This window comes from Poromitra crassiceps (assembly GCF_964638095.1).
Source record: "Poromitra crassiceps genome assembly, chromosome: 2".
Lineage (NCBI taxonomy): Eukaryota > Metazoa > Chordata > Actinopteri > Beryciformes > Melamphaidae > Poromitra > Poromitra crassiceps.
In genome coordinates, this window is record NC_139624.1 from 49211439 (window position 1) to 49235371 (window position 23933).

Consider the following 23933-nt stretch of genomic DNA (forward strand, 5'->3'; position numbering starts at 1 on the left):
ATGCCTATAGGCCTACTACATGTGTCTCTGGCACTCAAAATTGAGTTTGTGGCAGGCCTTATTATATTTTCACAATTTATGGTAGACTATAGTTTAGGACTAATGGACTATGTTTTATCCTGACCTAGCCCATGTTTCCATAGAGCCTAACATGCAGCAAGTTTTATAGGCCTACAGTTTTACTAGGATAGCCTACTCTGAATTTATGTCATACAGATGTAAGCATGAACAGGAGTGTAAACTCCATTCCACAAAGGTGAGTGAACTGAGTTAAGTGGGTTTACAGCCCTGATAGACAGGACAGGAGTACAAGGGCCAAAGAAGATACAGGTTGTGTTTTTTGTACTATTTTGGTTCGTGCGTCAGTCAGATCATGACTTCACTGCGCTTCATCCAGCACTCTACTGCTGATTGGCTCTCACGGAGAAAGGGGAAGTGACAGTAATGCCGCTCAGCCAATCATGCGCCCCGTAAATGATGTTGCCTTTATACTCTCCTCGTAAATTCTACATATTTATATAACATATGAATAAATGTGTAACTATATAATACAGTAGAATCCCAGTAAAAAAGTCTTAAAGTCATTAATATAAAATCAAGCAGCCATTACTGCTTGATCTTTATAAGGGAGAATGAAGAGGAGAAAGTCTGCATCAGGCATTAAAATTACATTGTATTCAATGTATCAACCACTGACATATAAACTAAAATTGTTGAAGGCAATAAGCATGACCACAGAGTTAAAGAGCATGGTGCAGGTTAAAAAAAAATCTGAATTGACATTTTGGGCTCATGATTACAGTGAAAACACTCCAAAAAGACAAAGATCCCCCCCCCCCCCCCCCCCATGGTATAAAATATGGAGGAAAAGGTGGCATTTTATAAATGGGCATGTGACATAACAACAGGAGTGACATCACAAGAGGAGAATGTTCTGCTGGGGCTGGATGCAAAGTCATGGAGAGTGAAAAAAGGTGACAGATACCAGGGCAGACATAAAACCACTCAGAAATCCTCATATTTTGGGCTGAAAAATGTGACTGTCACCTAAATGTGACTATTTTGCATCCCTGTGACATCACAAAAGGTAGTTCCATGAAATGGACCAGTGCCCCCTGCTGGTTACAAAAACTAGTCTAAACGCAGCTATGTGTGATTGGAAAAAAAAATCCCCCAAATCCCATTGCAATATACCCCTTCCACATATTAATGCAATGTGGTCTCCAACCTGCACCATGCCCTTTAAATGGGGTGGGGGGTTAAAAAACAACAACAATAATAATAATGATTATGATGATGATGATTAAAAATATATATAGGCTATATATTATTATTATGCTATGTCAAACAATAGGCTGGCCTATAATAAAAATGCACCATAAGGCCTGAAAATAACATTTCTTTTTTCCTTGTCTTTTTTGAGAATTTGATCATTTTAATAGGCTATTTGAGGACTGTTATCTTATCATCATTAAATTGAATGAAATTAAAAACATTTCACGGGATCATAAAGAATGAAAGTAGCCACCGAAAATATTGTAATGAACGGAGATCACCTAACATTATCTCAAAATACACAGATCATCATCCAGGAATTTGTCACACTGTAAATCACTAGGCTATAGAAAAAAACGACGACATGACACACTGCATAGCAAGGGGAAACAAGAATGATTGTAGCCTACACTTCTGTATTGACATGTCCGACAGCACCTGAAGGTAGCATTATCGTTCCACACGATAAACCAGTTGTTTACAGTGGTTCAGCCAGTGATCTGCTCTCATCGTTGGAAGCCTTCCTATTATGCCTGTGCGATCTTTCCACAACAGCGGCACACAGTCAGCGATCTGTCCCGAGAAGAGGCTCCCCAGCCGGCCGGGGCATGTTTGACCTAAACGAAGGATGGAACCTGTCTTTCGCCGGTTGCGGGTTCCTGGGGATTTACCACATCGGAGCGGCCAGCTGTCTGCTGGAGAAAGCGCCCTACCTTGTCCAGGGGGCCAGCCGGGTGTACGGGGCCTCAGCCGGCGCCCTCACTGCCGCGGTGCTCGCCAGCCAAGCCTCCATAAGTAAAGACAGGTTTTTACGCACGCTTTTACGCAGCAGCTGAGGATTTCCAAGTCATCCCTTAAAATAGATTTCACTCACAAGTTAGAGATATGCCTAGAGTTAACCAAAACATATGTATTTACTTTTACGTTTCTATAGCTATGTTTTAGGGCAATGCAGAAATAGCTACATGTTTGGCTATTTTATATTTTCAAACATATCACTAACCATATTCTGGACTGCATGTTGGAGAAAAAAGTATTTAGGCATGTAGAGCTGCCAAAATACATTAATCACCTTTTCTATAATATATTTTCAAATCTATCCTTGAAACATATTCTGGAGTCAGTGTGAAATAATAGGCTATTGCAATATGGGTTCATTTTTTGTATTTCTGTAAGTTCACTTAGGCTACAGAAGGTAGGCTAGTTGGACTATTAGTGATCATATTTTCAGTCTTCCAATGTAATTATCACCAATGGTTGAATTTTAATTTCTCTGTCCAAGATCAGATTTATTTGGACACTATCCAAAGTGAGGAACAGCAATGCTTAAAAAATACCTCTACATACAATAAAATAGGCCTAATGATCATCTGAAGACAGACATGTGAGCATAACAGGGCCGACTTTAATGTACAGTAAGTGTATATGTGTATCTGTTTGAGTTTGGGAATGAAACCACAGGATCGTGAGCCAACATGCCCGCTCTCGCCGTGGAAAGCGTGAGTCAGCAAGAGTTTTGGTCAAACGTTTTGCTCTGCATACATAAGCAATCATAATGAGTGACATGATGTCACCGGGAAGCTGGGGAACCGCGTGAGTTGGCTCCTGTGCCTTTGGAACCAATGGGAAACACAGGGGCTCCATATTCGACAGTGATAGGCCCTTTTCACAGGATTGTAAAGCAGGAAGTAAAGCAGGTGTAACCAATAACATTGAGGGCCCTGGCACTGGAACACCTCAATGGAATGAAACTGTCATTAATAGTATTGGTTACACCTGCTTTACTTCCTGCTTAACAACCTCAAAACACTTGGTGTGAAAACAGTCTATTGGCTGTAGATTGAATGGGAATCTTCAAAGTCCTGTATCCCCTAACTCACTCTCTCTCTCTCTCTCTCTCGCTCTCTCTCTCTCTCTCTCTCTCTCCCCTCCCTCCCTCTCTCCCAGCTAAATGCTGTGAAGATGTGATTGAGGTGGCAAAGGATGCCAGGAAGAGGAACCTGGGCCCCTTCCACCCCTCCTTCAACCTGGTGAAGGTGTTGAAGTCAGGCCTGAGCCGCGACCTGCCAGCGGATGCCCACACGCTGGCCGCGGGCCGGCTGTGCGTCTCCCTCACCCGCGTGTCAGACGGGGAGAACGTCCTGGTGTCCGACTTCACCTCCAAAGAAGAGCTCATCCAGGTATTTTGGGGCATTCCTCTTGTATTGGGAACTAGGAATATCCCGGTAGAGTGATGATGTCACACCCGAGTTGATTGTGTTCCATTAAAACAGTCAGGAAATCAGCCAGGCTAGCCATTGTTAGCAATAACAGTTGATAAACAAATGTAGCCTGCGTTAGTTCATTCAAGACATGGAAGTCATAGGCTACGCCCCAGCTGTAACCAGCTGACAGCCGCCGATTGGATCATCGTTTAACCATTCGCCAATCACAGCCATTATCACAACAAGGCGGTCCGTTTAAAAATGGCCTCCTCTCTCACTCTGTTCTGCGCTTCACCTATGCTGATGTAACCGAGTTGAATCAGCGCGGATTCCTCGTGAGTCCCGAGTGGTAGCGAGTGGATTGGTTAAACTCACTCCCCAGGTATAAAGGCATGTTAATCAGCTCCACCAAGGGAGCTAGCTCTCTTGGCGTTGCGGTTAACATGTCGGACTCCCAAGCCAAAGGTCGGCAGTTCGAATCCACCCCTGGACAAGCCCTTAACATGGGTTGCTGCAAGTACCACCTACACAACGCCGTTACACTGACACTTCACACTGCGGTGAAGTGTATATAAAAGGCATACGTGGCACGTCACTCCACCTTACCTGTGCCACGTATGCCTTTTATACAGGTGCGACAGCCGACACCCAGCTATACAGCCTGACGAAGACCAACGGTTGAAACGCGTTGCGTTTTGCGTTTGCCCGTATCAATTGAAGATGTATTCTGGTTTGTAACTCTTTGCAGTACGCAGATACAATTACTTCTTATTAAATAATATATTCTTTTCAAACTCCAAGTAGCTCCTTTTTTTGCCTTGTATTTTAAATTTATCTGGAATCTTGTATCCCTATGGGGTATTTCTGCGACCCTCCCTGCTCGGCGTAGCATGCTGCTGGCCGGTTCAGGGAGGAGCATCTTCTGTAAAGAGCGGAGCCTTCAATGCCAAACATAACTGTATTCTCATTTATGCAATAAATGGTTACATCTATGATGAGAGTGTTCTTGAATGGTTTTATGGTATTATACAAACACTGTAGCAACATGTCCACAGAGTCAGACAGTACTGTGTGTATGACTGATTTAATGAGACGCAAATAACACAGAAGTGCTAATAAACAGTATTTACTACAACTTTCACTTCATCTTGGATTTTGAAGTCGGGGATGATGAGTTCCCAGTACAAATGCAATGACACCTTTCTGTTGGTTTATTTGTATATGGGCTGCTGTGAAGAGAGACGGATTTGTGGTGGTTTAAGCTTGTGCTCTGTCTGTCCGCAGGCCCTGGTCTGTAGCTGCTTCATCCCCATCTACTGCGGCCTGATCCCTCCATCCTTCAGAGGAGTGGTAGGTGTCATCAACATTCCAGCTTCCCTTTGGCTCAAGGGCATCGTTTTGGTCTCAAAGTTAGCGGGCGCCGCCGGAAAAAATTTTAGCTTTTTTTTTTAACCTTTTTAAGCCATATTTAGAGGAATATCTAATTTTAAATAAAAAAAATTAGGTTTCTTTTAACCTTTTTTAGCCATATTTATGTGTCCTGTCAGCATAATTGTAACTAACAAACACAAACTGTAGGTTTAGCCATCTAATCATGTTCTTTCACAAACAGCCGGTTTGGAAAGAAAACATTGCCACTGAAACCCACACACCATGCATAAAAGAATGTGCACTGACTTATACTAACTTTCACTTACCAGTAATATTACAGTGAAACAGAAAGTGCATTTTCATATCCATCAATATATTTCAACAAAATATACACAACATTCAGCCTATTACAACTTTCTGTTCTATAGTATTCTTCCTTTTCTGGTTTTCTGCATGCATCCAAACATCTTCACATTCATCAGTAAGCCCACCAGTCCAAATATAGCTACATTACTTTGTTTTCTTTCTGTTCTATAGAATGCCTCATTTTAAATTTTCTCATTTCATGCATCCAAAATAGGGGTGTAACAATGCATGTAACATGTACACATGCATGTAACTGGACAGGACCCTTTTCTCTAGCATCTTCTTCCTCGCGTTTTGCAGGTTAGCAGCTGTAATGTAAAATGATACTCTGCTGGTTCACACAGTTTAACGTTATAAGATAAGATATTACTTTATTGTCAGACAGAGTCCGAAATTTGTCTTGCATCCTCAGACACTTGTTTCTCATCGATACATACAACAGTGCAAAACGACAACCAACACCATCCTCAAAGTGCATAGTAGACAAAACAATAACAATAACAAAAGACAAGAATAAAGGCTGCAGCGCTTCCTAAGTCCCTGTCTACAGCCTCTAGCCTGTCACAGTTTGACAGCCTGGGGCACAAATGCGACGCGTGATGCGCGTCGGACTTTCAGTAATAAAATTAGTGGTGTGTTCCTCCACCTCCACCAACAATGACGTCTCGTTTTGCTACCCTAACGCAACGACGTTACTTACAGTTGCTGCAGGGGGACCCCTCTTTTTCCGAGCGGGAGCAGGAGGAGGAGGCGGCGGCGGCATGTCGGCGTGTCAGTAGTGTGTGTCAGAGCCATGTGTGTGGGTGGGCGTTTGTTTGGTCATCAGCCAAATGAGCCAATCAAACGTGAGTTTGGGGGGAAAAAATTGGACTGGCCCATTCAGTTGTGAAAAACAGGGGTAAATGTAACTTTGAACATATTGCAAACTAATTTCACTCAATAATGGTCAGGTCAATTCTATCCTTGCAAAATATGGGAAGACAATCTAAATGACCTATATAACTGCACTCCAAAGATAATGCAAATAAGGTTGCTTAAAAGTTGGTAGGGACAATTGGACACCCTGAAATGTTGCTTGTGACTTGTCCCAACCAACCCTACCCAAATCGACGCGCTTGCTTTGGCTGCACAATTCACATATCACAACTTTATGTTTCCACGATTAATAGTCATGTCATTTAGCGATAGTGACGTGTTTGTTAAAGGCGTGGTAGCCTGTATCTTAAATACATGTGACCAATCACTACCATTGAATGGGCACAACATGTAGCCCATGTGACAAAACAAAAGTTAAGATGGAGAAGAAGCAGGTAGCTCCAATGGGAAAGAAAGAGAGAAACCTTACATAGTGTTGTTTTAGTAATTTGAGTGTAGGTTTATCTCCTGAAAGTGGATTATTATCTGTCATTTGGAGAATCAGAGTCTCTTTTTTCATTGCCATGCAACAGGTGGTTGATAGGAATTTATCTTGGTGTTATATAAACAGCAGCAACAGCCACAATAACACCTTGTACCTGGCAACATTATGATATACTTTGTTTTTAAACCAGATGACAAAAACAACTTCAGATTCAAAGTTTGCCTCAGGGTTGTAACTGCACCCAAAGTAATAATGTAGTAATTTATGTATTATTTGAATTTTGTCAAATGAGATCCAGAAGGAATGAGTCAAAACAAGACTTTCTAGGCTCCCTGCTGCTACAAACACTGCAATGATAAAAAGTGAAGATAAATGTTAGAAAGCAAAGTCATTTTGTTTTCTGAAACAGAACCAAATAATCACGACTGATAATTGTTATCACAATCAGCAAATATAATGTGCACTGCTATTGTTTTTCCATAGTGTGCAGCCCTAGTTTCTATCTCCACTTTTGCCTTCACTTTGACTTATCAGCTGCTATTGGACTTTGACGGTGAACAGGAGGGGTGACTGACTTGATCTAAAAATTGTGCAATGGTGCGTGCGTGTGTGTGTGTGTGTGTGTGTGTGTGTGTGTGTGTGTGTGTGTGTGTGTGTGTGTGTGTGTGTGTCTTTCTATCTGTTTGCCAGTAGTAGTCAATCCGTGCATAGACCTACTTCCTATGTCCTATGGCAGGTCAGGCAGAATCATAAATAAATCCACCAGATTGGATCCATTTGGACACTTGGGTCCAGGCAGAAAGAGTCACTGGGACAGGAGAGAGAGAGAGAGAGAGAGAGAGAGAGAGAGAGAGAGAGAGAGGAGAGAGAGAGAGAGAGAGAGAGAGAGAGAGAGAGAGAGAGAGAGAGAGAGAGAGAGATGAGAGAGAGAGAGAGAGAGGAGAGAGAGAGAGAGAGAGAGAGAGAGAGAGAGAGGAGAGAGAGTGTCCAGGCTGGAATGCAACATGTTTCAGAGGTTTCTCTCTCTCAATTTCTCTCTCTCTCTCTCTCTCTCTCTCTCTCTCTCTCTCTCTCTCTCTCTCTCTCTCTCTCTCTCTCTCTGCGGGCATCTAACTGTATTTAACACATGCCAGTACTCTCTCGGAGGCTGTTGTCCGGATCTTTGATGCCAAAGTTCAACCTAAAGACCACAGTGCACGAGTGCCTGCAGCGCGTCCTATAAGTAGCTACAGGATGCAGTTTTACAGTCAGCTGTTAATAGAACTCCTCCTCCGCTGAGGGGCTTGGTAATGAATTCTGTACATTGTGTACTTTTCACTTCCTGGATCTCGTTAGTGGCTTAAAGCCTCATTACCTCTGTGCCTCAATGGGCATTAACTCTGCACGTATTGGCACGTTTTCCTCTGGACTGATACCATAGGGGAGAATAGACTAACCGAAGCAATAATAGTCTAAAAATAATACTTAATTTGTGTAACACTTTCTTTGAAACAAGGTTCTTTACAATAAAAAAACAAACCGTGCAGTGTGCAGTAAGACAACCTCACACCCTGATGCCTCAAGAGACGCTCTGGTAAATCTCAATATACACTTTCGATTATCTTTCCTTCTATTTCCCCATGGATCTATATTTCATCAGACTGGCCGTTCAAACAGGAAAACAAAGGACGCAGAGGCTGCATTTTTGTCCACCCATTTTGTCGTCTACCGGCGTCTGTGTCACGCTGAATGGGATTTTAGAGCTGGCATTTAAAATAAGACTAACCCGACAACTGTTGCCAAAAAACTAATTCTATAGGAATGATAGTCCCACTCTTCACCTTCTTTTCAATTGTGGTTGACGGACATGATCTCTGTTATACGGATGGAGAGACTCAGGTTCCTCAGGACCAACTCACTTTAAAAAAATCAGCTGTCTGGGACCTGTTCCTAGCCTACCTCGATGAGGTTAGGGGAGACAGGTGACTCGCCTGGCTGGTTTCTCATGGACCCCTTGCGTGGGATCCCATCCACAATATCTCTTACAAGCACATAAGCACCTTATGTGGCTGGTAGCACCACGTTTTAATATTGAATGTCAATAATATATGATTTTTTTCTTTTCTTTTCTTGTGTCTGAGCCTGTCCGTCTGTCCTGTTTATGTATTGTTCCAATAAAATAAAAATAAAAAATACAATATTGAAAAAAAATTTAACCCCGCCCTGTATGACATTTTAAGCACATTAAATCAGAAAGCCTTCCTTCCACTTTCTGATCAGACTTTGTAATGCAACCAGAGGATTTCATGACATCAAAGTGTCACAATGGACAAACTGTCTAGTCACGTCATGTCACTCATGCCTACAAAGATGTTAATGTCATGTGAGGATCCCAACTCCAAGCTCTAAGCATTTTTGTGACCAAAAATTCTAAATACAAATTGTGTCGAGTTAGGGGCTTCGTATGAGTAAAACAAAACATACAATATCCAATTTAGTTCAATGAGACGCGCGCTGGGGACAAGCTTGGGAAATTAGCAGTACAGTAGCTATAAATGCATTCCATTTGAAAATCGTTAAATAAAATCAATAAAAATAGAAGATGCATTTCGTGAAAATATTACAACCAAATCCGTCAAAAAAGTCTAAAGTTGTTGAACTTTTGAGAGACTACAGGTAAACATCACCCCTAAGGGACTATATTAACCAATGAAACTGTTTCAAAAGGTTTGGAGCCCCGCCCGCCCACAACAACACAGCTTAGCTGGTGTCAATGCAGACTTGTTTCTGAAGTTGACAGATGCCAAATGTCCCAGTTTCCCATAATTTGTCCCACCATAGTCTAATTTGTTAATTTTGCTCTCAAAGTACACCAGATTGATGCATTTAACTTTAAAATGTACACATTTTCTTGTGGGGGAACATCCCGCTGCACCCCCCTAGAGGGCCCGAGGTCCACCCACCACAGTCTCACTACATCCTGTGGGAAACACACCACCTTATACAGGGAACTAACTCAGTGTCTTCCTGTGCAGCGTTACGTGGACGGCGGTATTAGCAACAACCTCCCCCAGTCGGAGCTGAAGAACACCATCACTGTCTCTCCATTTTCGGGCGAGAGCGACATCTGTCCGCGGGACAACTCCAGCAGCTTCCACGAGCTGCGCTTCACCAACACCAGCATCCAGATGAACCTGGGCAACATGTACCGCCTCAGCAAGGCCTTGTTCCCACCAGAACCAAAGGTAGGTCTTTCATAGCAAGTTCCCACCAGAACCAAAGGTAGGACTCTTAAAAACAAGTTCCCACCAGAACCAAAGGTAGGACTCTTAAAAACAAGTTCCCACCAGAACCAAAGGTAGGACTCTTCAAAACAGGTTCCCACCAGAACCAAAGGTAGGACTCTTAAAAACAAGTTCCCACCAGAACCAAAGGTAGGACTTTTCAAAGCAAGTTCCCACCAGAACCAAAGGTAGGACTCTTAAAAACAAGTTCCCACCAGAACCAAAGGTAGGACTCTTCAAAACAGGTTCCCACCAGAACCAAAGGTAGGACTCTTAAAAACAAGTTCCCACCAGAACCAAAGGTAGGACTTTTCAAAGCAAGTTCCCACCAGAACCAAAGGTATGACTCTTAAAAACAAGTTCCCACCAGAACCAAAGGTAGGACTCTTCAAAACAAGTTCCCAGCAGAACCAAAGGTAGGACAATTCAAAGCAAGTTCCCACCCGAACCAAAGGTAGGACTCTTCAAAGCAACTTCCCACCAGAACCAAAGGTAGGACTCTTCAAAACAGGTTCCCACCAGAACCAAAGGTAGGACTCTTAAAAACAAGTTCCCACCAGAACCAAAGGTAGGACTTTTCAAAGCAAGTTCCCACCAGAACCAAAGGTAGGACTCTTAAAAACAAGTTCCCACCAGAACCAAAGGTAGGACTCTTCAAAACAAGTTCCCAGCAGAACCAAAGGTAGGACAATTCAAAGCAAGTTGCCACCCGAACCAAAGGTAGGACTCTTAAAAACAAGTTCCCACCAGAACCAAAGGTAGGACTCTTAAAAACAAGTTCCCACCAAAACCAAAGGTAGGACTCTTAAAAACAAGTGTGAATTCGCAATAGCTGCGACTACATGTGCAAATTTCAGAAAGGCAGGATTGCAGGAGCAGCCCACCCTTCTCTGCCTCTGCCACCCTGCATTTCTAAATGTGCCTCCCCTTTAGCTGTCAGTTATCAGTAGAAGCTCGGTGCACCTTTTTGTGTTATTATATTCTATGTTTCCCCTGATTCTTCCCTCTGTGTGTGTGTGTGTGTGTGTGTGTGTGTGTGTGTGTGTGTGTGTGTGTGTGTGTGTGTGTGTGTGTGTGTGTGTGTGTGTGTGTGTGTGTGTGTGTGTAGGGGGGGGGGCTGTCTGGACCTCTACATTATGTAATTCAGTTCACAAATCTCAGTTTGTTCTTGTGACATTCTTGCAGCGAGGAACTGCCTCTCCACGTACCACACAAACTGAAAAATACAGGGAGACTAATCTCTGCTCATAGGCACTCAAGCTGTCAAAACACACACACACACACACACACACACACACACACACACACACACACACACCATAATGACGTTTAATCAGCCCATACCAACTACTCACTGCAAGCGCACACACACATCTTGGCTCATGCAATATCGATGTAGAAATACAAAGCGTTTGAACCTCAAATAACAGAGTGAACGGTCTATTCTGCCCTGCGTCCCATAGTCAGACTGTTTGGGCCAATGCGGGAGCTGTAGGAACCTCTGCTGATGTCAGGGCTACCTCTTTCACTGAAACGTTTGCACTTGTGCAATAACAAACTGAGCAGGAGGATGCTACAGTAGCACAGTGACAGACTGAGCAGGAGGATGCTACAGTAGCACAGTGACAGACTGAGCAGGAGGATGCTACAGTAGCACAGTGACAGACTGAGCAGGAGGATGCTACAGTAGCACAGTGACAGACTGAGCAGGAGGATGCTACAGTAGCACAGTGACAGGGACGAGACATGTCATTCAGCGATAAGATGATTTCTAAGGTGATGTCACGTGCATCTCTTCATGTCACCTCCTTGGTGCTTTGCCAAGAACTATAAACAGATTATAGAATCTAATCTACGGAAACAGGATGGGCATTGGAAATTATCAGTAGCTATAAATGCTGTGATACATTGCAGTGGATAATTGTTGTGCAATTATCTATGCTTAAAATGCATCTGCCCCTATCAAATTGCCTCTGGCTAAAATCTGATATATTTTACATGTCATGTGAACTTCATGTAAATGTTCATTAATGTGCATTATGTCCCTTATAATAATAATAATAATAATAACAATAACAATAATAACAATAATGAAGATAATAATAATAATAATAATAATAATAATAATAATAATAATAATAATAATATTAAGTTAATTATTAAGTTATTAAATTAACTGATATTGAATGAAAAAGATGGGAATGGCAGCACTTCAAAAGACATAACATCTTTAAATGAAATATGAAAAACAAATGGAAGCACTCTTTCTGTAATTAGACTTCTTTTAAAAGTCTTTCGGGGGCCACATATTCCCGTAATTTCCATGGATTTCCCATGTTTTTTGTTTGTTTGTTTTTAGAGGTCATGGATATTTTCTTTCTTTATTGATTTGGTGTCTTTCTCACATGAGATTTACTTTTTTCTTTCGCCAGGTAATGGCAGAGATGTGTCAGAATGGTTACAAGGATGCTCTGCGGTTCCTTGAAGACAACAGTGAGTATCTTATTAGTATTATGGCACCTTATACTGTATATCAGTTAGTTCCGGTCGAGCAATTTGATTGGACAAGACACATTCCATTAGCCTGGTAAACCAGCCGGTCACGTGAACTCACATTTCATTTCGTTCTGCGGGACCATCTGGCCTTAAGCTTTCTCCCAGTGTTTAGCAGTGGGCGGAAGTTGGGCGGGTGTACTTGCCTTGACAGACAACTCCTTAAGCCAATCAGCGTTGGATCCAGTCAAACCCAAATCCACTCGGGAGAATGACAAAACCCATTTTCCGCAGAGAAACTCTGCTGTTGCATACTCCTGTACTTGTTTAATTGTTATTGAGTCTATTACTGCAATAACTGCACTTTATGGCTGTTTAAACTCGACAAACATTGACATTACTCCTCGAGACGGACAGGCAAGGAGGCGGCCATTATTGTTTTGTTAGTGCAGTGCTAGTGCCGTTCCTGATTGGCCAACTTGCGCTGTCAATCACAGGTCACTGAGCGCAGTCGCTGATTGGTTCTTCCACTTTGCAGTTTCTGCTTAAAGCCCTCCCAGGGCTTGAGGCCAGACGGTCCCGCAGAATGAAATGAAATATGAGTTCACGTGACCGGCTGGTTTACCAGGCTAACATTCCATGACTGCTGATATACATGATAACAGCACTGTGTGGGACGCTTCACTGTCTACGAATCACTCTGCTACACAGGTGTTCTAATGTAACTTTGATGAGACTGCGTTCACACAGTGTTTTCCTGTTATGCGATATGGATACATTTTACCTTAAAGTCCCTGGAAACCAAAATCCACAAAAACGTTCTAACTATGTTATTTAGGGTCTTATGTTAGTAATTGTGTCCCTCAGAAATTATTATACATTACTTTCAACCCAAAGCCTTAAAATCGACACTTTTCTACAAGATTGTACAAGGTACTTACTCATTGAAGACAGCAGTGCGCGAGGTGCTAAAATGCAGGAGCTTATGACGTCATAAGCTCTATATAACCTTTGTACACGCGCGCAATCCGCACCCACCCTCCTTTTGTCCGTTCTTTGCCCCCAGTGACAGCGCTCACTCGCTGTCCGTCTGCCTCCCACTCTGTGTGCCGTCGTGCCAAGTGCTATGCTTCTCTCTCTCTCTCTCTCTCTCTCTCTCTCTCTCTCTCTCTCTCTCTCTCGGGACTAGTGAGAGAGAGAGCACAGAGAGAGACACACAGGCTGGTGACGCGAGGTTACTCTCTCTCTCACACACACACACACACACACACACACACACACACACAGACACAGTAGCGCTGTGCAGTCGCAGCAAGTCTCTCTCTCTCCCTCTCCGAGCAACGAACACACACACACACACACACATGTGTGTGTGTGTGTGTGTTCGACACATGCACTCGATCTCTTTCTGCGTTTCCCTCCCCCCTCTGTCTCGCGCTCTCTCTCTCTCGGAAAACCTGCTGCAGACGGGACACGCCCACACAGTCCGCGGGAGAAAATACACTCTAAAAAATAATTGATTCTCATGAGTTTTGCCACGACTGTCAAACCTAAATTTATATACTTTGCGACGTTCATCATCGTTCAAATTTGGCTGGTGGCTTATTAACATAGGGTCCTGTGATGTGATGAACTCAAAATGCTAAATAATAAAGAAATATTTCTGGTTTCCAGGGACTTTAATTATGAATGGTCGGCCAAGGTGGAAAATTGGAAAGAATATCTGAAGAAAGACTCCTCAATGTCTGCTAGCAATTTTATTTCCGACAAAGATGAGAACACCCTGCGGGTGACATAACAACATATGAGCGAATGCATGACATAACACTATAACATGAGTGAACACTGTTAACATAAATCTTGTAACATAAAGCATATAAATATTAGCAGACTTACATCAAACAAGCAATCACATGCTGAAGAGAGAGGAGAGACAAAGTGCACACTCTCACACGACCGGAAGGAAAAGGACGTGGCAACAACAACTCACTCTAACCTACACTGTTCCAAAGGCAGTACTGCACTGCCCCCTAGTGGCCGGGAGTACACTCCTGCAATATCCACTGAAATCGTTTGTGTTGCAGTCAGGAAACGGTTTACCTGTTGCTTGGCAACACTTGGTAGTGTAATCCTGAGGGAACAGGTTTTTTTCAGAGGACACAAATAACAGACAATAATCATCTGTTGTCTCAAATTACAAATGATGAATAGCTTTGTTTATACAACTGTTGTATGAAAGCAATATCACACTCGAGGTCGTGCTGTTGGACGGCTGTGATTATCTATGACTACGACCATATCACACCTGTGCTGATAGAGCACAACAGCATGTGTGATATTGCTTGAATGATGACTCTCCAATAATGTATCATTTTGTGATTACAAATCATCATACCCAATTGCGTTTTTATCCCTATCAGCCTCTATCTTTGCATTGCCGTTATAAATACCTTGACCTTTGCAACGTGTGAGTGATGTCATGTTTGTGACGGCAGACCTGCTACTGCTGGAGCGTCCGACCGCTGGCCCCGCCCTCTCTGAGGCTCCGCCCACCTGCTGCTGCAGACACACTGAGAGTAGGAAGGAGTGGGTGCTGCGGCGGCTTCACCTGCTGCGCAAGCAACACTGGTGGCTGGACGAGCGGCTTGACCTGCCAACTCACATCAAGAAAGGTGGGAGGATGTCTCAGAGTCTGAGGAACGTTTAAATGCACATTAATGTCACTGGGGCAGTAAATAATAATAATAATAATTATTATTATTATTATTATTACTACTGTATTATTATTATTATTATTCTCCATAGCTGAAAATGCTCATAATATATCTGTGGGGGGTTGATAGGGTTGTTGATCTATACCTCAATGACTTCTTGACCAAGTGCTGAGATTTATGGCTTTCAAGTCAAATCCTCCCAATTATGGCTGATCAATAATTCAATATGATCATTTATCATTTTTCAGTAGAACCATGATATTGTCATAGGGTGATACACAAGTCTGCTGTCTCAATTGATGATAGCGAGCAAATTATATTTAAAAAATGAGCAAAATGAGCAAAAACTGAACAAAATGAGGTCTGAAATACTTTATTCGATTTTTTTTGCATCAAATATAACATTACCATGCAGTTCAATGAAATGAAGATCAGCTTGATTATTTAACACGTGATATAACATTCCTTACAATTATTGTGATATTGATTTCAGCCATATCGTCCAACTTTACTCCCAATCCCCTGCGACGTCTAGCAGAGTGAAACAGCACGGCGTTTCAGCTACAAAAACATAAAGGCCTTGTCCTCAAGCCAAAAATGCAAGTGACAAAACAGTATTATTATTCCAGTATTTTGGTGATACTGTATATCACCATGCACCACTCTAATAATTAGGTAACTCCGCCAAGATGTTATGTTTTTGGTGCTGTTTGTCTGTCTACTACTGGGCTGATTGTCATGAAACTTTGTGGAAGGGTGTAGCATGGGCCAAGGAAGAACCTTCCATTTTGGAGCAGATCCGGATCCAACTCACGCAAGCAATAATAGCACAAACCGAGGTCTGCACTCTTCGAGTGCCAGTTTGTGCCAAGTCCTGCCGCAGACTTGTGTAGGAGGAGATAAATCTATTATATCAATGTTGCTGCAATTCCTACTGATCAATTCAATTCAATTTAAGGTGCTTTATTGGCAGGAAATACAAAAGTACATATTGCCAAAGCAAAGTCAACAAATTAAAATGACACTAATCATACTTATAGGCCTATACAATTGATATGTCAAAAAACAATTAATTAACTTATTCTAGTAACTAACTTATTCAAGTTCAATTCATCCTAACTTACTGATCGCCAATAGATGTCGAAAGTCATATATTACCTAATGCCCCTTTAACTGATATCTTTATAATGATGTAATCATTCCAGCTGGTGATTTATATGCTGGTTTCTGTGTGTGTGTGTGTGTGTGTGTGTGTGTGTGTGTGTGTGTGTGTGTGTGTGTGTGTGTGTGTGTGTGTGTGTGTGTGTGTGTGTGTGTGCGTGCGCGCGCGCGCGCGTGTCTCAGTTCTCTGTGAAGCCTGCCAAGACAAGTCCGGCCTGTACGCCAAGATGTCGGAGATGCTGCCCATGAGAGTGGCCTCCTACATGCTCATGCCCTACACACTACCAGTCCAGTCGGCCTACTCAGTGGCCCAGAGGTGAGTGTAGTCACACGCAATGTTCAATGCAGTTTCCTCACTTACACAGACGCCCTCTAGTGGTCAAGGTATAGAGGCACTTGGCTGAGAATGTTTTATCGGTTACTCCTGCTTTACTTCCTGCTTTACCACCTCAAAATGGTTGCTGTGATATATCAGCACATCCCTACTTTAGTGGCGTCATTTCAGCAACAGCCAAGGTATGGCAAGGTAGGTGGTGTGTGTGTGTGTGTGTGTGTGTGTGTGTGTGTGGGGGGGGGGGGGGTGAAGGAGGGGTTTCCCCCCCCTTCGTGTTTTTGTTTTTTTAATCGGTTGTGCAATAGTCAATTTTGGTGAGTTATTTCTAAATGCAATTCAGTTATATGTAGGGATGGGTACCGTTCACATTTGAACCGATACCGGTACGATACCGGTACCTGGAATTCGGTACGGTACCCAAAACGGTACCATTTTCGGTACTTTACACGCTCTAATAACAAAAAAAATTACAGTTGTAAAAAATAAAAAAAATCCAAACTTCTCAGAGAGAGCGGTCAGTATTCACTAAAGCCTTCATATCTCAGGCTCTGTAGCACATAGAAACATAAAATAAAAAGCATTTGAGAGCTTAACCCTTTGGCTTTTCGTATTATATTTGCCCTAATGTTCATTAAAAAAATTTTTTATCTTTAACCCCAAAAATTAAAAATTAAAATATTCTAATGCATTTTAAGAAATGTTAATAAAGATTATGGCAAATGTAACCCTTCCAAATAAAAACCCACGGGTTTAAGCTCTCAAATGCTTTTTATTTCATGTTGATAGCTACTATACAGGCTGAGGAAATACATTCTGTTGAACCCTTGACAATTACTGCAGCAAGAGTAACGTTAGCGTTTAACGTTTAACGTAGTAACGTTTGCAGTCGTTGTGAAGACAGTGAAAAGCCCCGTTATCTAACAACCACAACGGCAGTGAAACAACTAATACAGCTAACGCTAGCTAATTAAATAACGTTACTTGATGTTGTAGAAGTCGATGCCTCTCTCAACGTTACAGCTGAGGAGGTGCTGCTAACGTTAGCAACGGTGCGGTAGGCTATCTGCTTCATTCACCCTCAGCCTATCTAAGACGTTACAGTCTTCAGCATTTAGCTAAATATATCTTGTGTTTGACCATGCTTCCTCAAGTTTGAGGTGTTTCCCTGGCCAGCTTTGCAATTCACATCACACATGTTGCAACCAGTGTTGTCTGAGTCTATCTTGGTAAAAAGTGTAGCCACAGCTTTCGGCTGGTCCTGTTTTGCTTTCAGAACCAGAGTGACGTAGTGACGTAACGCGCTCTTGCGTGTTGCCTTAAGGTTCCGTCGGAATTTCTATTTTCACCACTCTCTTTCTATTACTCAGATGCGTTCAAGTACCGAAATTTGGTACCGTTCGTTTTTATGTGAACTGGTACGGGGCAGTACCGACGTAATTCGGTCGGTGCCTGTAAAAGTACCGAGTTCGGTACCCATCCCTAGTTATATGACATGTATAGTACATATTTTTTAATTCCAGTGAATGTAGTACATGTAGTGTTACTGTAAGAAGGAGAAGTAATATTGTGAGCACGTCTCCTTTAACTCATTCATGGCCAAAGACGTCTTTGACGTGTTATCAGGAATAGCCCTCCCAGCCAATGACGTGTTTGACGTGTTTTTGTTTTTATTAGTGCAGCGCGTAGTTCAAAGACTTCCCCAGCCTGTGACATGTTATCAGGTCCCTGGCATCTAAGACAAGCCGACAACACGTGAACAAACACATACCGCAGCTGTTGTTTTGAAATTGAGCAGGAGGAAAAACAGAAAACGGATAAACACTTCTTTGTGCAGAGAGGAGAAACGCCATTGAAACGCCCCTCGGCGCGCTGCACGAGCTGGTCGCCTTCCTGTGTGCCAGCCGGGAGAAAACGGGAGAAAGTAATCCAGAGATGTGTTTGATCATCGGAGGAATGAGGAAATGATCGATCAGTTTGACGGGTAATCCAGAGGGCGGTGAGGACGTGTTGAATAGCCGAGGGGAAAACGGGAACGATCAAACAGCAGGGAGTATAGGACAGGGAGACATGGACGAGGACGGGTAGACCAGAACAAAACAAAATAAACACACGAACAGCTAACAAGGCAGAAGCGGCAGTCACAGCAGCAGACGCCAGCAGTACTCAGACCCGGAAACAACGTAACGAAGATAAAAGGGGGATCGTGTGTGTGTGTGTGTGTGTATGTGTGTGTGTGTGTGTGTGTGTCTGTCTGTGTGTCTGTCTGTGTGTCTGTCTGTCTGTCTGTCTGTGTGTCTGTCTGTCTGTCTGTCTGTCTGTCTGTCTGCACACTCACTCACACTGAGTAAACTGTATTGTTGAATGTAAAAAAAGCACTTGTATATGTATGTATATGTATGTACATGTATATATATATATATATATATATATATATATATATATTGTCATTTGTGTCATAACGAATAATATTTACATGTCTGATGTCAATACAGTTCAAAATAAAAGAATTGAGAGCGAGTTCTGCCTGAGATTGTGTGCTTTACAAAAATCGCCTTTTCTCCTGTTTTTCTTCTCAGAGAGACCTTTTGGGTGAAAACAGGGTGTATATAAATGGCTATAAGTAGAGTACAGAACATGCTAAAAGCTCACTTTTTTTTTCCTGGTGAACCCAGAGACGTACATCTTCATTTTGAGGTATTGCAAATCACTTTGGTGCTAATAGATAATTTACTGTGGGTCTTGAAAGATGACCAACAATTATGAAAATCTTTGGCCTGTGCTAAATATTGGCAGTCCTAAACTGGCCATGAATGAGTTAAGAGAGGGGAACAGAAAGTGAAGAAGAAGAGTGGGAGAGGGAGTAGGATTGTGGATTTAGACTCAGACGTGTGTAAGGTGTACAACTGTACCTGTTACCTGAGTAGTTGATAAAGTTCCATAAAAGCTGATTGCCTCCTGTGAACTCTGTATAGATGTGCAACAGAAGTGGAGTGATACAAAGCTAAGGGACAATTTAATACTAGAATCAACTGCGTGATACCAGGGAAGAATACAATATTACATTACCCTTTTTATATTATTTTTTAGTGATAAGCACTAGGACTCATTGGCTGTGCATAAAAACGAATGCTGTAAATTGTACAAGGAACCCTCTAACCTCTAAAAATATTATTGTTTAGCCTGCAAAAGCAGTTACATTAACATGACCAACACACTACAGCAGTAAAAACAATAATAGGCTATAGCCTATGGTGTGAGGAAGTTACACTATGGTAATTATCCCTGCCAGAGAATACTTTATTCATTGTTGTTGGAGTGTTTATTTCCATAAATAACCTAGCATGAACAATAGTAATGATATCAAGAAAATCCCGATTATTATCATGATACTGATTTCAATCAGATCCAGCCCAATTTTTGGTAGTAGGCTATACAGCCCCCTGGACAAAAATGCACCAGCTGCCCCTGGATAAGGTAACTGTCTACAAACTTTAACCGCCATTCAAGGAAGACTTTGCAAGGTAGCTAGCTACTGTATGCTTAACAAACAACATAATTGGTAGAATTATGTAAGTAAGGAGATGTGTTAAGGCAGAATTAATCACAAGTGTCACAGCTTATTGCACACTTCGGCATCTGCGAGAGAGGGGAGAGAGAGCAGAGGGGAGGAGAAAGAGAGAGGGGAGAGAGAGCAGAGGGGAGGAGAAAGAGAGAGGGGAGCGCACATGTGGATGGGGCGCAAGTTTTTTTTCCGTCCACATATCTCTCTCTCCGTTTTGGCTCTCCTTTCTCTCTCCCCCTCGCTCTCTCCTCTCTCTCCCTCCCCTTCCCTCTCTCTCAACTTTAGCTAGAATCCAAGGTATGGCGGCTGCCATACCGAATTGACACTCTTGCCCTACTTACAAATATTTCCGTTTTAAGTAAAAGAGCACCGCACTTCACAAACTTTCCCCACATTTCCATTTCTGTGCCTTGTGGCTAGCCTGGTTTCCAGCCCATATGCAAATCCTAAGAGTGCTGAAAACTGTGATTCATAAGGGCTGGATACGAGGCCACCTTGTGGCTGCAGCTAACAGTTCTCACCTGTACCATGACAGTCTGGAATTCCCGCTCTGCCCTGCCCCAGGTTTGTGGAGTGGATCCCCGAGGTGCCAGCTGATGTGCGCTGGCTGTTTGGGGTGGCGGGCGACGTGTACCGACAGACCTGGAAAGGAGCTGCAAACGCCAACTGGTAAGAGATGACTATTTTGATATCCAAATAGAGAAATACAATAAAAATGTTAAACAAGTAGAGAAAATACACGTTTTATTAATTTGTTAAGTAAACCCTTTATGGCCCATTTCCACCGCTGGTATCAGCGCGGCCCCGCCCAGCTCGTCTCGCTTTTTTGTCTCATTCCACCGATCAAAAACGTGGACAGCCCGGGTTGAGTCGGCGTTGAGTCATGCTAGTTTTGGTCCCTGCTTTGTTAAGGTTCCAGCGCTGTGAACCCGGTACATACCGTGACGTGAAAACACTGCAGACAACTGATTGGTCAGGCAGAATCGTGTTTACTGTATCTACTGACTGTCAATGCTGGATACCAGTTTAGTGGAGCTTACCCTCTCTTCTGTTAATGTTATTTCCATCAGTCTTTTGTGTTGCTGCCTTCGGCTCTGGTGAACTAAAATCGATCACCTTGCTCAGCTTTAACATGACGGTGGTTTTCAATTGTTTTGAGAGAGAAAAAGTCTGCTCCTCGGGAAGCCCTTTGTAGGGCTTCCGCTAGGCCGGAGGCGGGGGTTTAGTGAGGCCGCGGTCTTGCCTGGTGAGAGGCCGCCGGGGTAGAGGCTTCCCTTCTCCCTGTAACGCAACTCCCGTCCCCCGTGCAGTGCATGCATGTGAGTTTAAGTAATAATAAAGTGATATCCATTCTGCTAGCCGATTGTCACATTTGCCCATGTACACTGTAGGTCATTTAGAGGCACCAGTATTTCATAAACAGTTTAAAAGTTCTGTGTATGGATTTAATTTTAACGTTATACGTTATAGCCTACTTCAGCTTTGGGCGGAGGGCAGATATGCGGTCGCTATGACGACCAGGTGTGGGTGGAGGCGAGTAAACTTGCTATGGAAACAGAGTCTATATCAAGTAGAGACGAGTAAGACCAGGTCAAGTAGAGCTGTACTGTGCTGTTATATGTGGTGGAAATGAGCCATTAGCCTCCAGTTACCGGCTTACAGCTACCCACCAGGAGGGGGTGCTGCAGCCCCCTAAGCATCCCTAGTTCCAGCATCCCTGCTCAGTACTGCCTTAATTGCAGCATCTCAGAGTCTGTGTGTGTGCGGCAGTTTTCCTATAGCAGCCTTTTTGAAATGAATGAAACAAACAAACAAGCGTCCGTGTGTTCGTCTCCACAGTGAGCCGTACCTGAGAAAGTGCCTGAGCCTGCCCCCGTCTGCAGAGAGTGGCGAGCGCATGGAGAGAGACAAGCTCCCAGCTCTCTCTGCCGTGGACCTGCACAGCAACTACTGGGAAATCCACAACTCTACCTCATCCTCCTCTCCTCCCAGCACCGCCCTCACACCCAGCCCCTCCCCTCCACAGGTCTGCTTCTTTGTCGGCTCACGGGACGAACCCCCCACTCAGTGAAAAGACACGGGACCGGGACGAACCCCCCACTCAGTGAGAAGACACAGGGCCGGACGCTTTTAGGACTTTTACGGATTCCAGCTCTCTCCCGCTCCTGATCAGTCCTGACGTCTGGTCAGAGGAGATCTGTGAGGAGCTGATTGAGGGATGACAGTAATTTGACAGACGAGATTGAACTTATGAATCCATGTGGTTGAAGCAAAGGCCACTGGTTTTGTCGGTGTGAAGGACACCGTGACGACTCTGAACACGCAGCCTCTGCACCAAGTGCCTTGTGTTAATGAGTGCTGCCAGTGTCACTACTCTCAGGATGTTTTATGACCCATTTGATCATGTCTCATGTGACACAGAAACGCTCTAGTTTTACCAGCTAACTACAGCTTGACCCATCTAGTTGTCTGCATTAAATTTGTTCAAATGTAGCATTCATTCCGCATTCCAGTGCGCCAACTTTATCTTTGACAAATCAAATTGACGTATAACCTTACTGAACCAAGTCTGTTGTTTCTTCTGAAGTGCCTCTCTGTCTGTCTGTCTGTATCATGTTGATCGTCACAGTTACGCAATACCCCCAGGTGCCAATAGAGGGCTTTCAGGTGATGTAGTGCAACTTCTGCCGGCCATATTGGAGGTCCTGAGCTCTTGTGAACTGCTGGTTACGTTTCTAAAGATACAACGTCATCTCAACAGACAAAGTGAATGCCTGTGCTCAGTTTACAGGAAACTGTTAATTTCCCACTGATAAAATGATCCATCTTGTGTCAGCTTGTTAGCGAGTAAACCAAAGTATCTGGTCAACTATCACTGTGCTAAATACATCTGTGCACTAGGTAACGTAGCTCCTAGAAGCTAGCGTTAGCAGCAGCAACTAGTTGCATGTTAATAACATTCACATTGGCTGTTTTGCTAGATTAACTTGCTGTCCAGCTAGCTAGTTTGTTCGGGCAGAAACATTTGGTTCAGGTTAACCGAGCTGACAAAACAGTTTACTGTCACAGCAACTTATATAAATTTGGAAACATCTATTTTATTAGACCACTCACTTTTACTTATAACATCATTCAGTTGACCAACACCACAAGTATCCTTCTTTTTCTAGTCAACTGTTTATGTTTAGCCATCATTTGCGCATTAGACCTAAGTCAGTTCTCTAACTCTAATGGACCTCCATGATGGTGCCAGATGTGGTTGTTTGGAGATTTGTGGGACAACTGCAGCACGAAGCCTCTATTTATGGGTTCATTGTTTTGTGTGACTTGAATATTCCCAACACTGGTGCCACCCAGACTTAGTGCAGCTAGCAAGGTGCATCACTGGAAATGTCTGCAGTGTGGCATCTACTTCTCTGTATGTCAATGTTATCAGTGCACATTGCCTGACCTTCAACTTGTGAACCTATTTTTCTTGTTGCTTATCATTTTAATATAATTATTTGTTCATACACTGTGATATTCTGTTTTAAAACTAAATATTTCCAAATGGTCTGGTGGTTTTTTGGTATCAAAGTGCTTTACATCAAATTAAACAGTTAAAATGAAGGCTAATTAAAAGCTATGCTGAAAAGATATATTTTAGCAGTCTTTTGAAAATGCTTACAGAGCCTGTCTAATATTCTTTGGGAGGGTGTTCCAGAGCTAAAGAGTTAAATAAACAACAAAAAAGCAAGCTCAATCTTCTTTTTAGTGGGATTTTGTACAACAAACCTGCAGTTGAGGAGGGATCCTGATGGTCCTAAGCCCTTAAGAGCTTTGTATACAGT

General features: G+C 42.9%; 1 protein-coding gene across 1 annotated transcript; it reads left to right on the forward strand.

Annotated features, from left to right (window-relative positions):
* Positions 1–1859: 1859 nt before the first annotated feature.
* Positions 1860–23707, forward strand: pnpla3 (patatin-like phospholipase domain containing 3). Its single transcript, XM_083654705.1, has 9 exons — positions 1860–2070; positions 3223–3455; positions 4764–4829; positions 9591–9800; positions 12272–12332; positions 14828–15004; positions 16391–16523; positions 20668–20772; positions 21943–23707. Exons 1-9 carry the CDS (start codon positions 1884–1886, stop codon positions 22172–22174), a joined length of 1404 nt encoding a protein of 467 aa, XP_083510831.1. The 5' UTR covers positions 1860–1883; the 3' UTR covers positions 22175–23707.
* Positions 23708–23933: the final 226 nt, after the last annotated feature.

Bases quoted from the DNA above. Each gene is read 5' to 3' on its own strand.
- pnpla3 (XM_083654705.1), top strand. From the start codon at position 1,884: ATGTTTGACCTAAACGAAGGATGGAACCTGTCTTTCGCCGGTTGCGGG. The intron at 9,801-12,271 runs GTAGGTCTTTCA...TTCTTTCGCCAG, and splicing joins TGTTCCCACCAGAACCAAAG to GTAATGGCAGAGATGTGTCA. The intron at 15,005-16,390 runs GTGGGAGGATGT...CGCGTGTCTCAG, and splicing joins GCCAACTCACATCAAGAAAG to TTCTCTGTGAAGCCTGCCAA.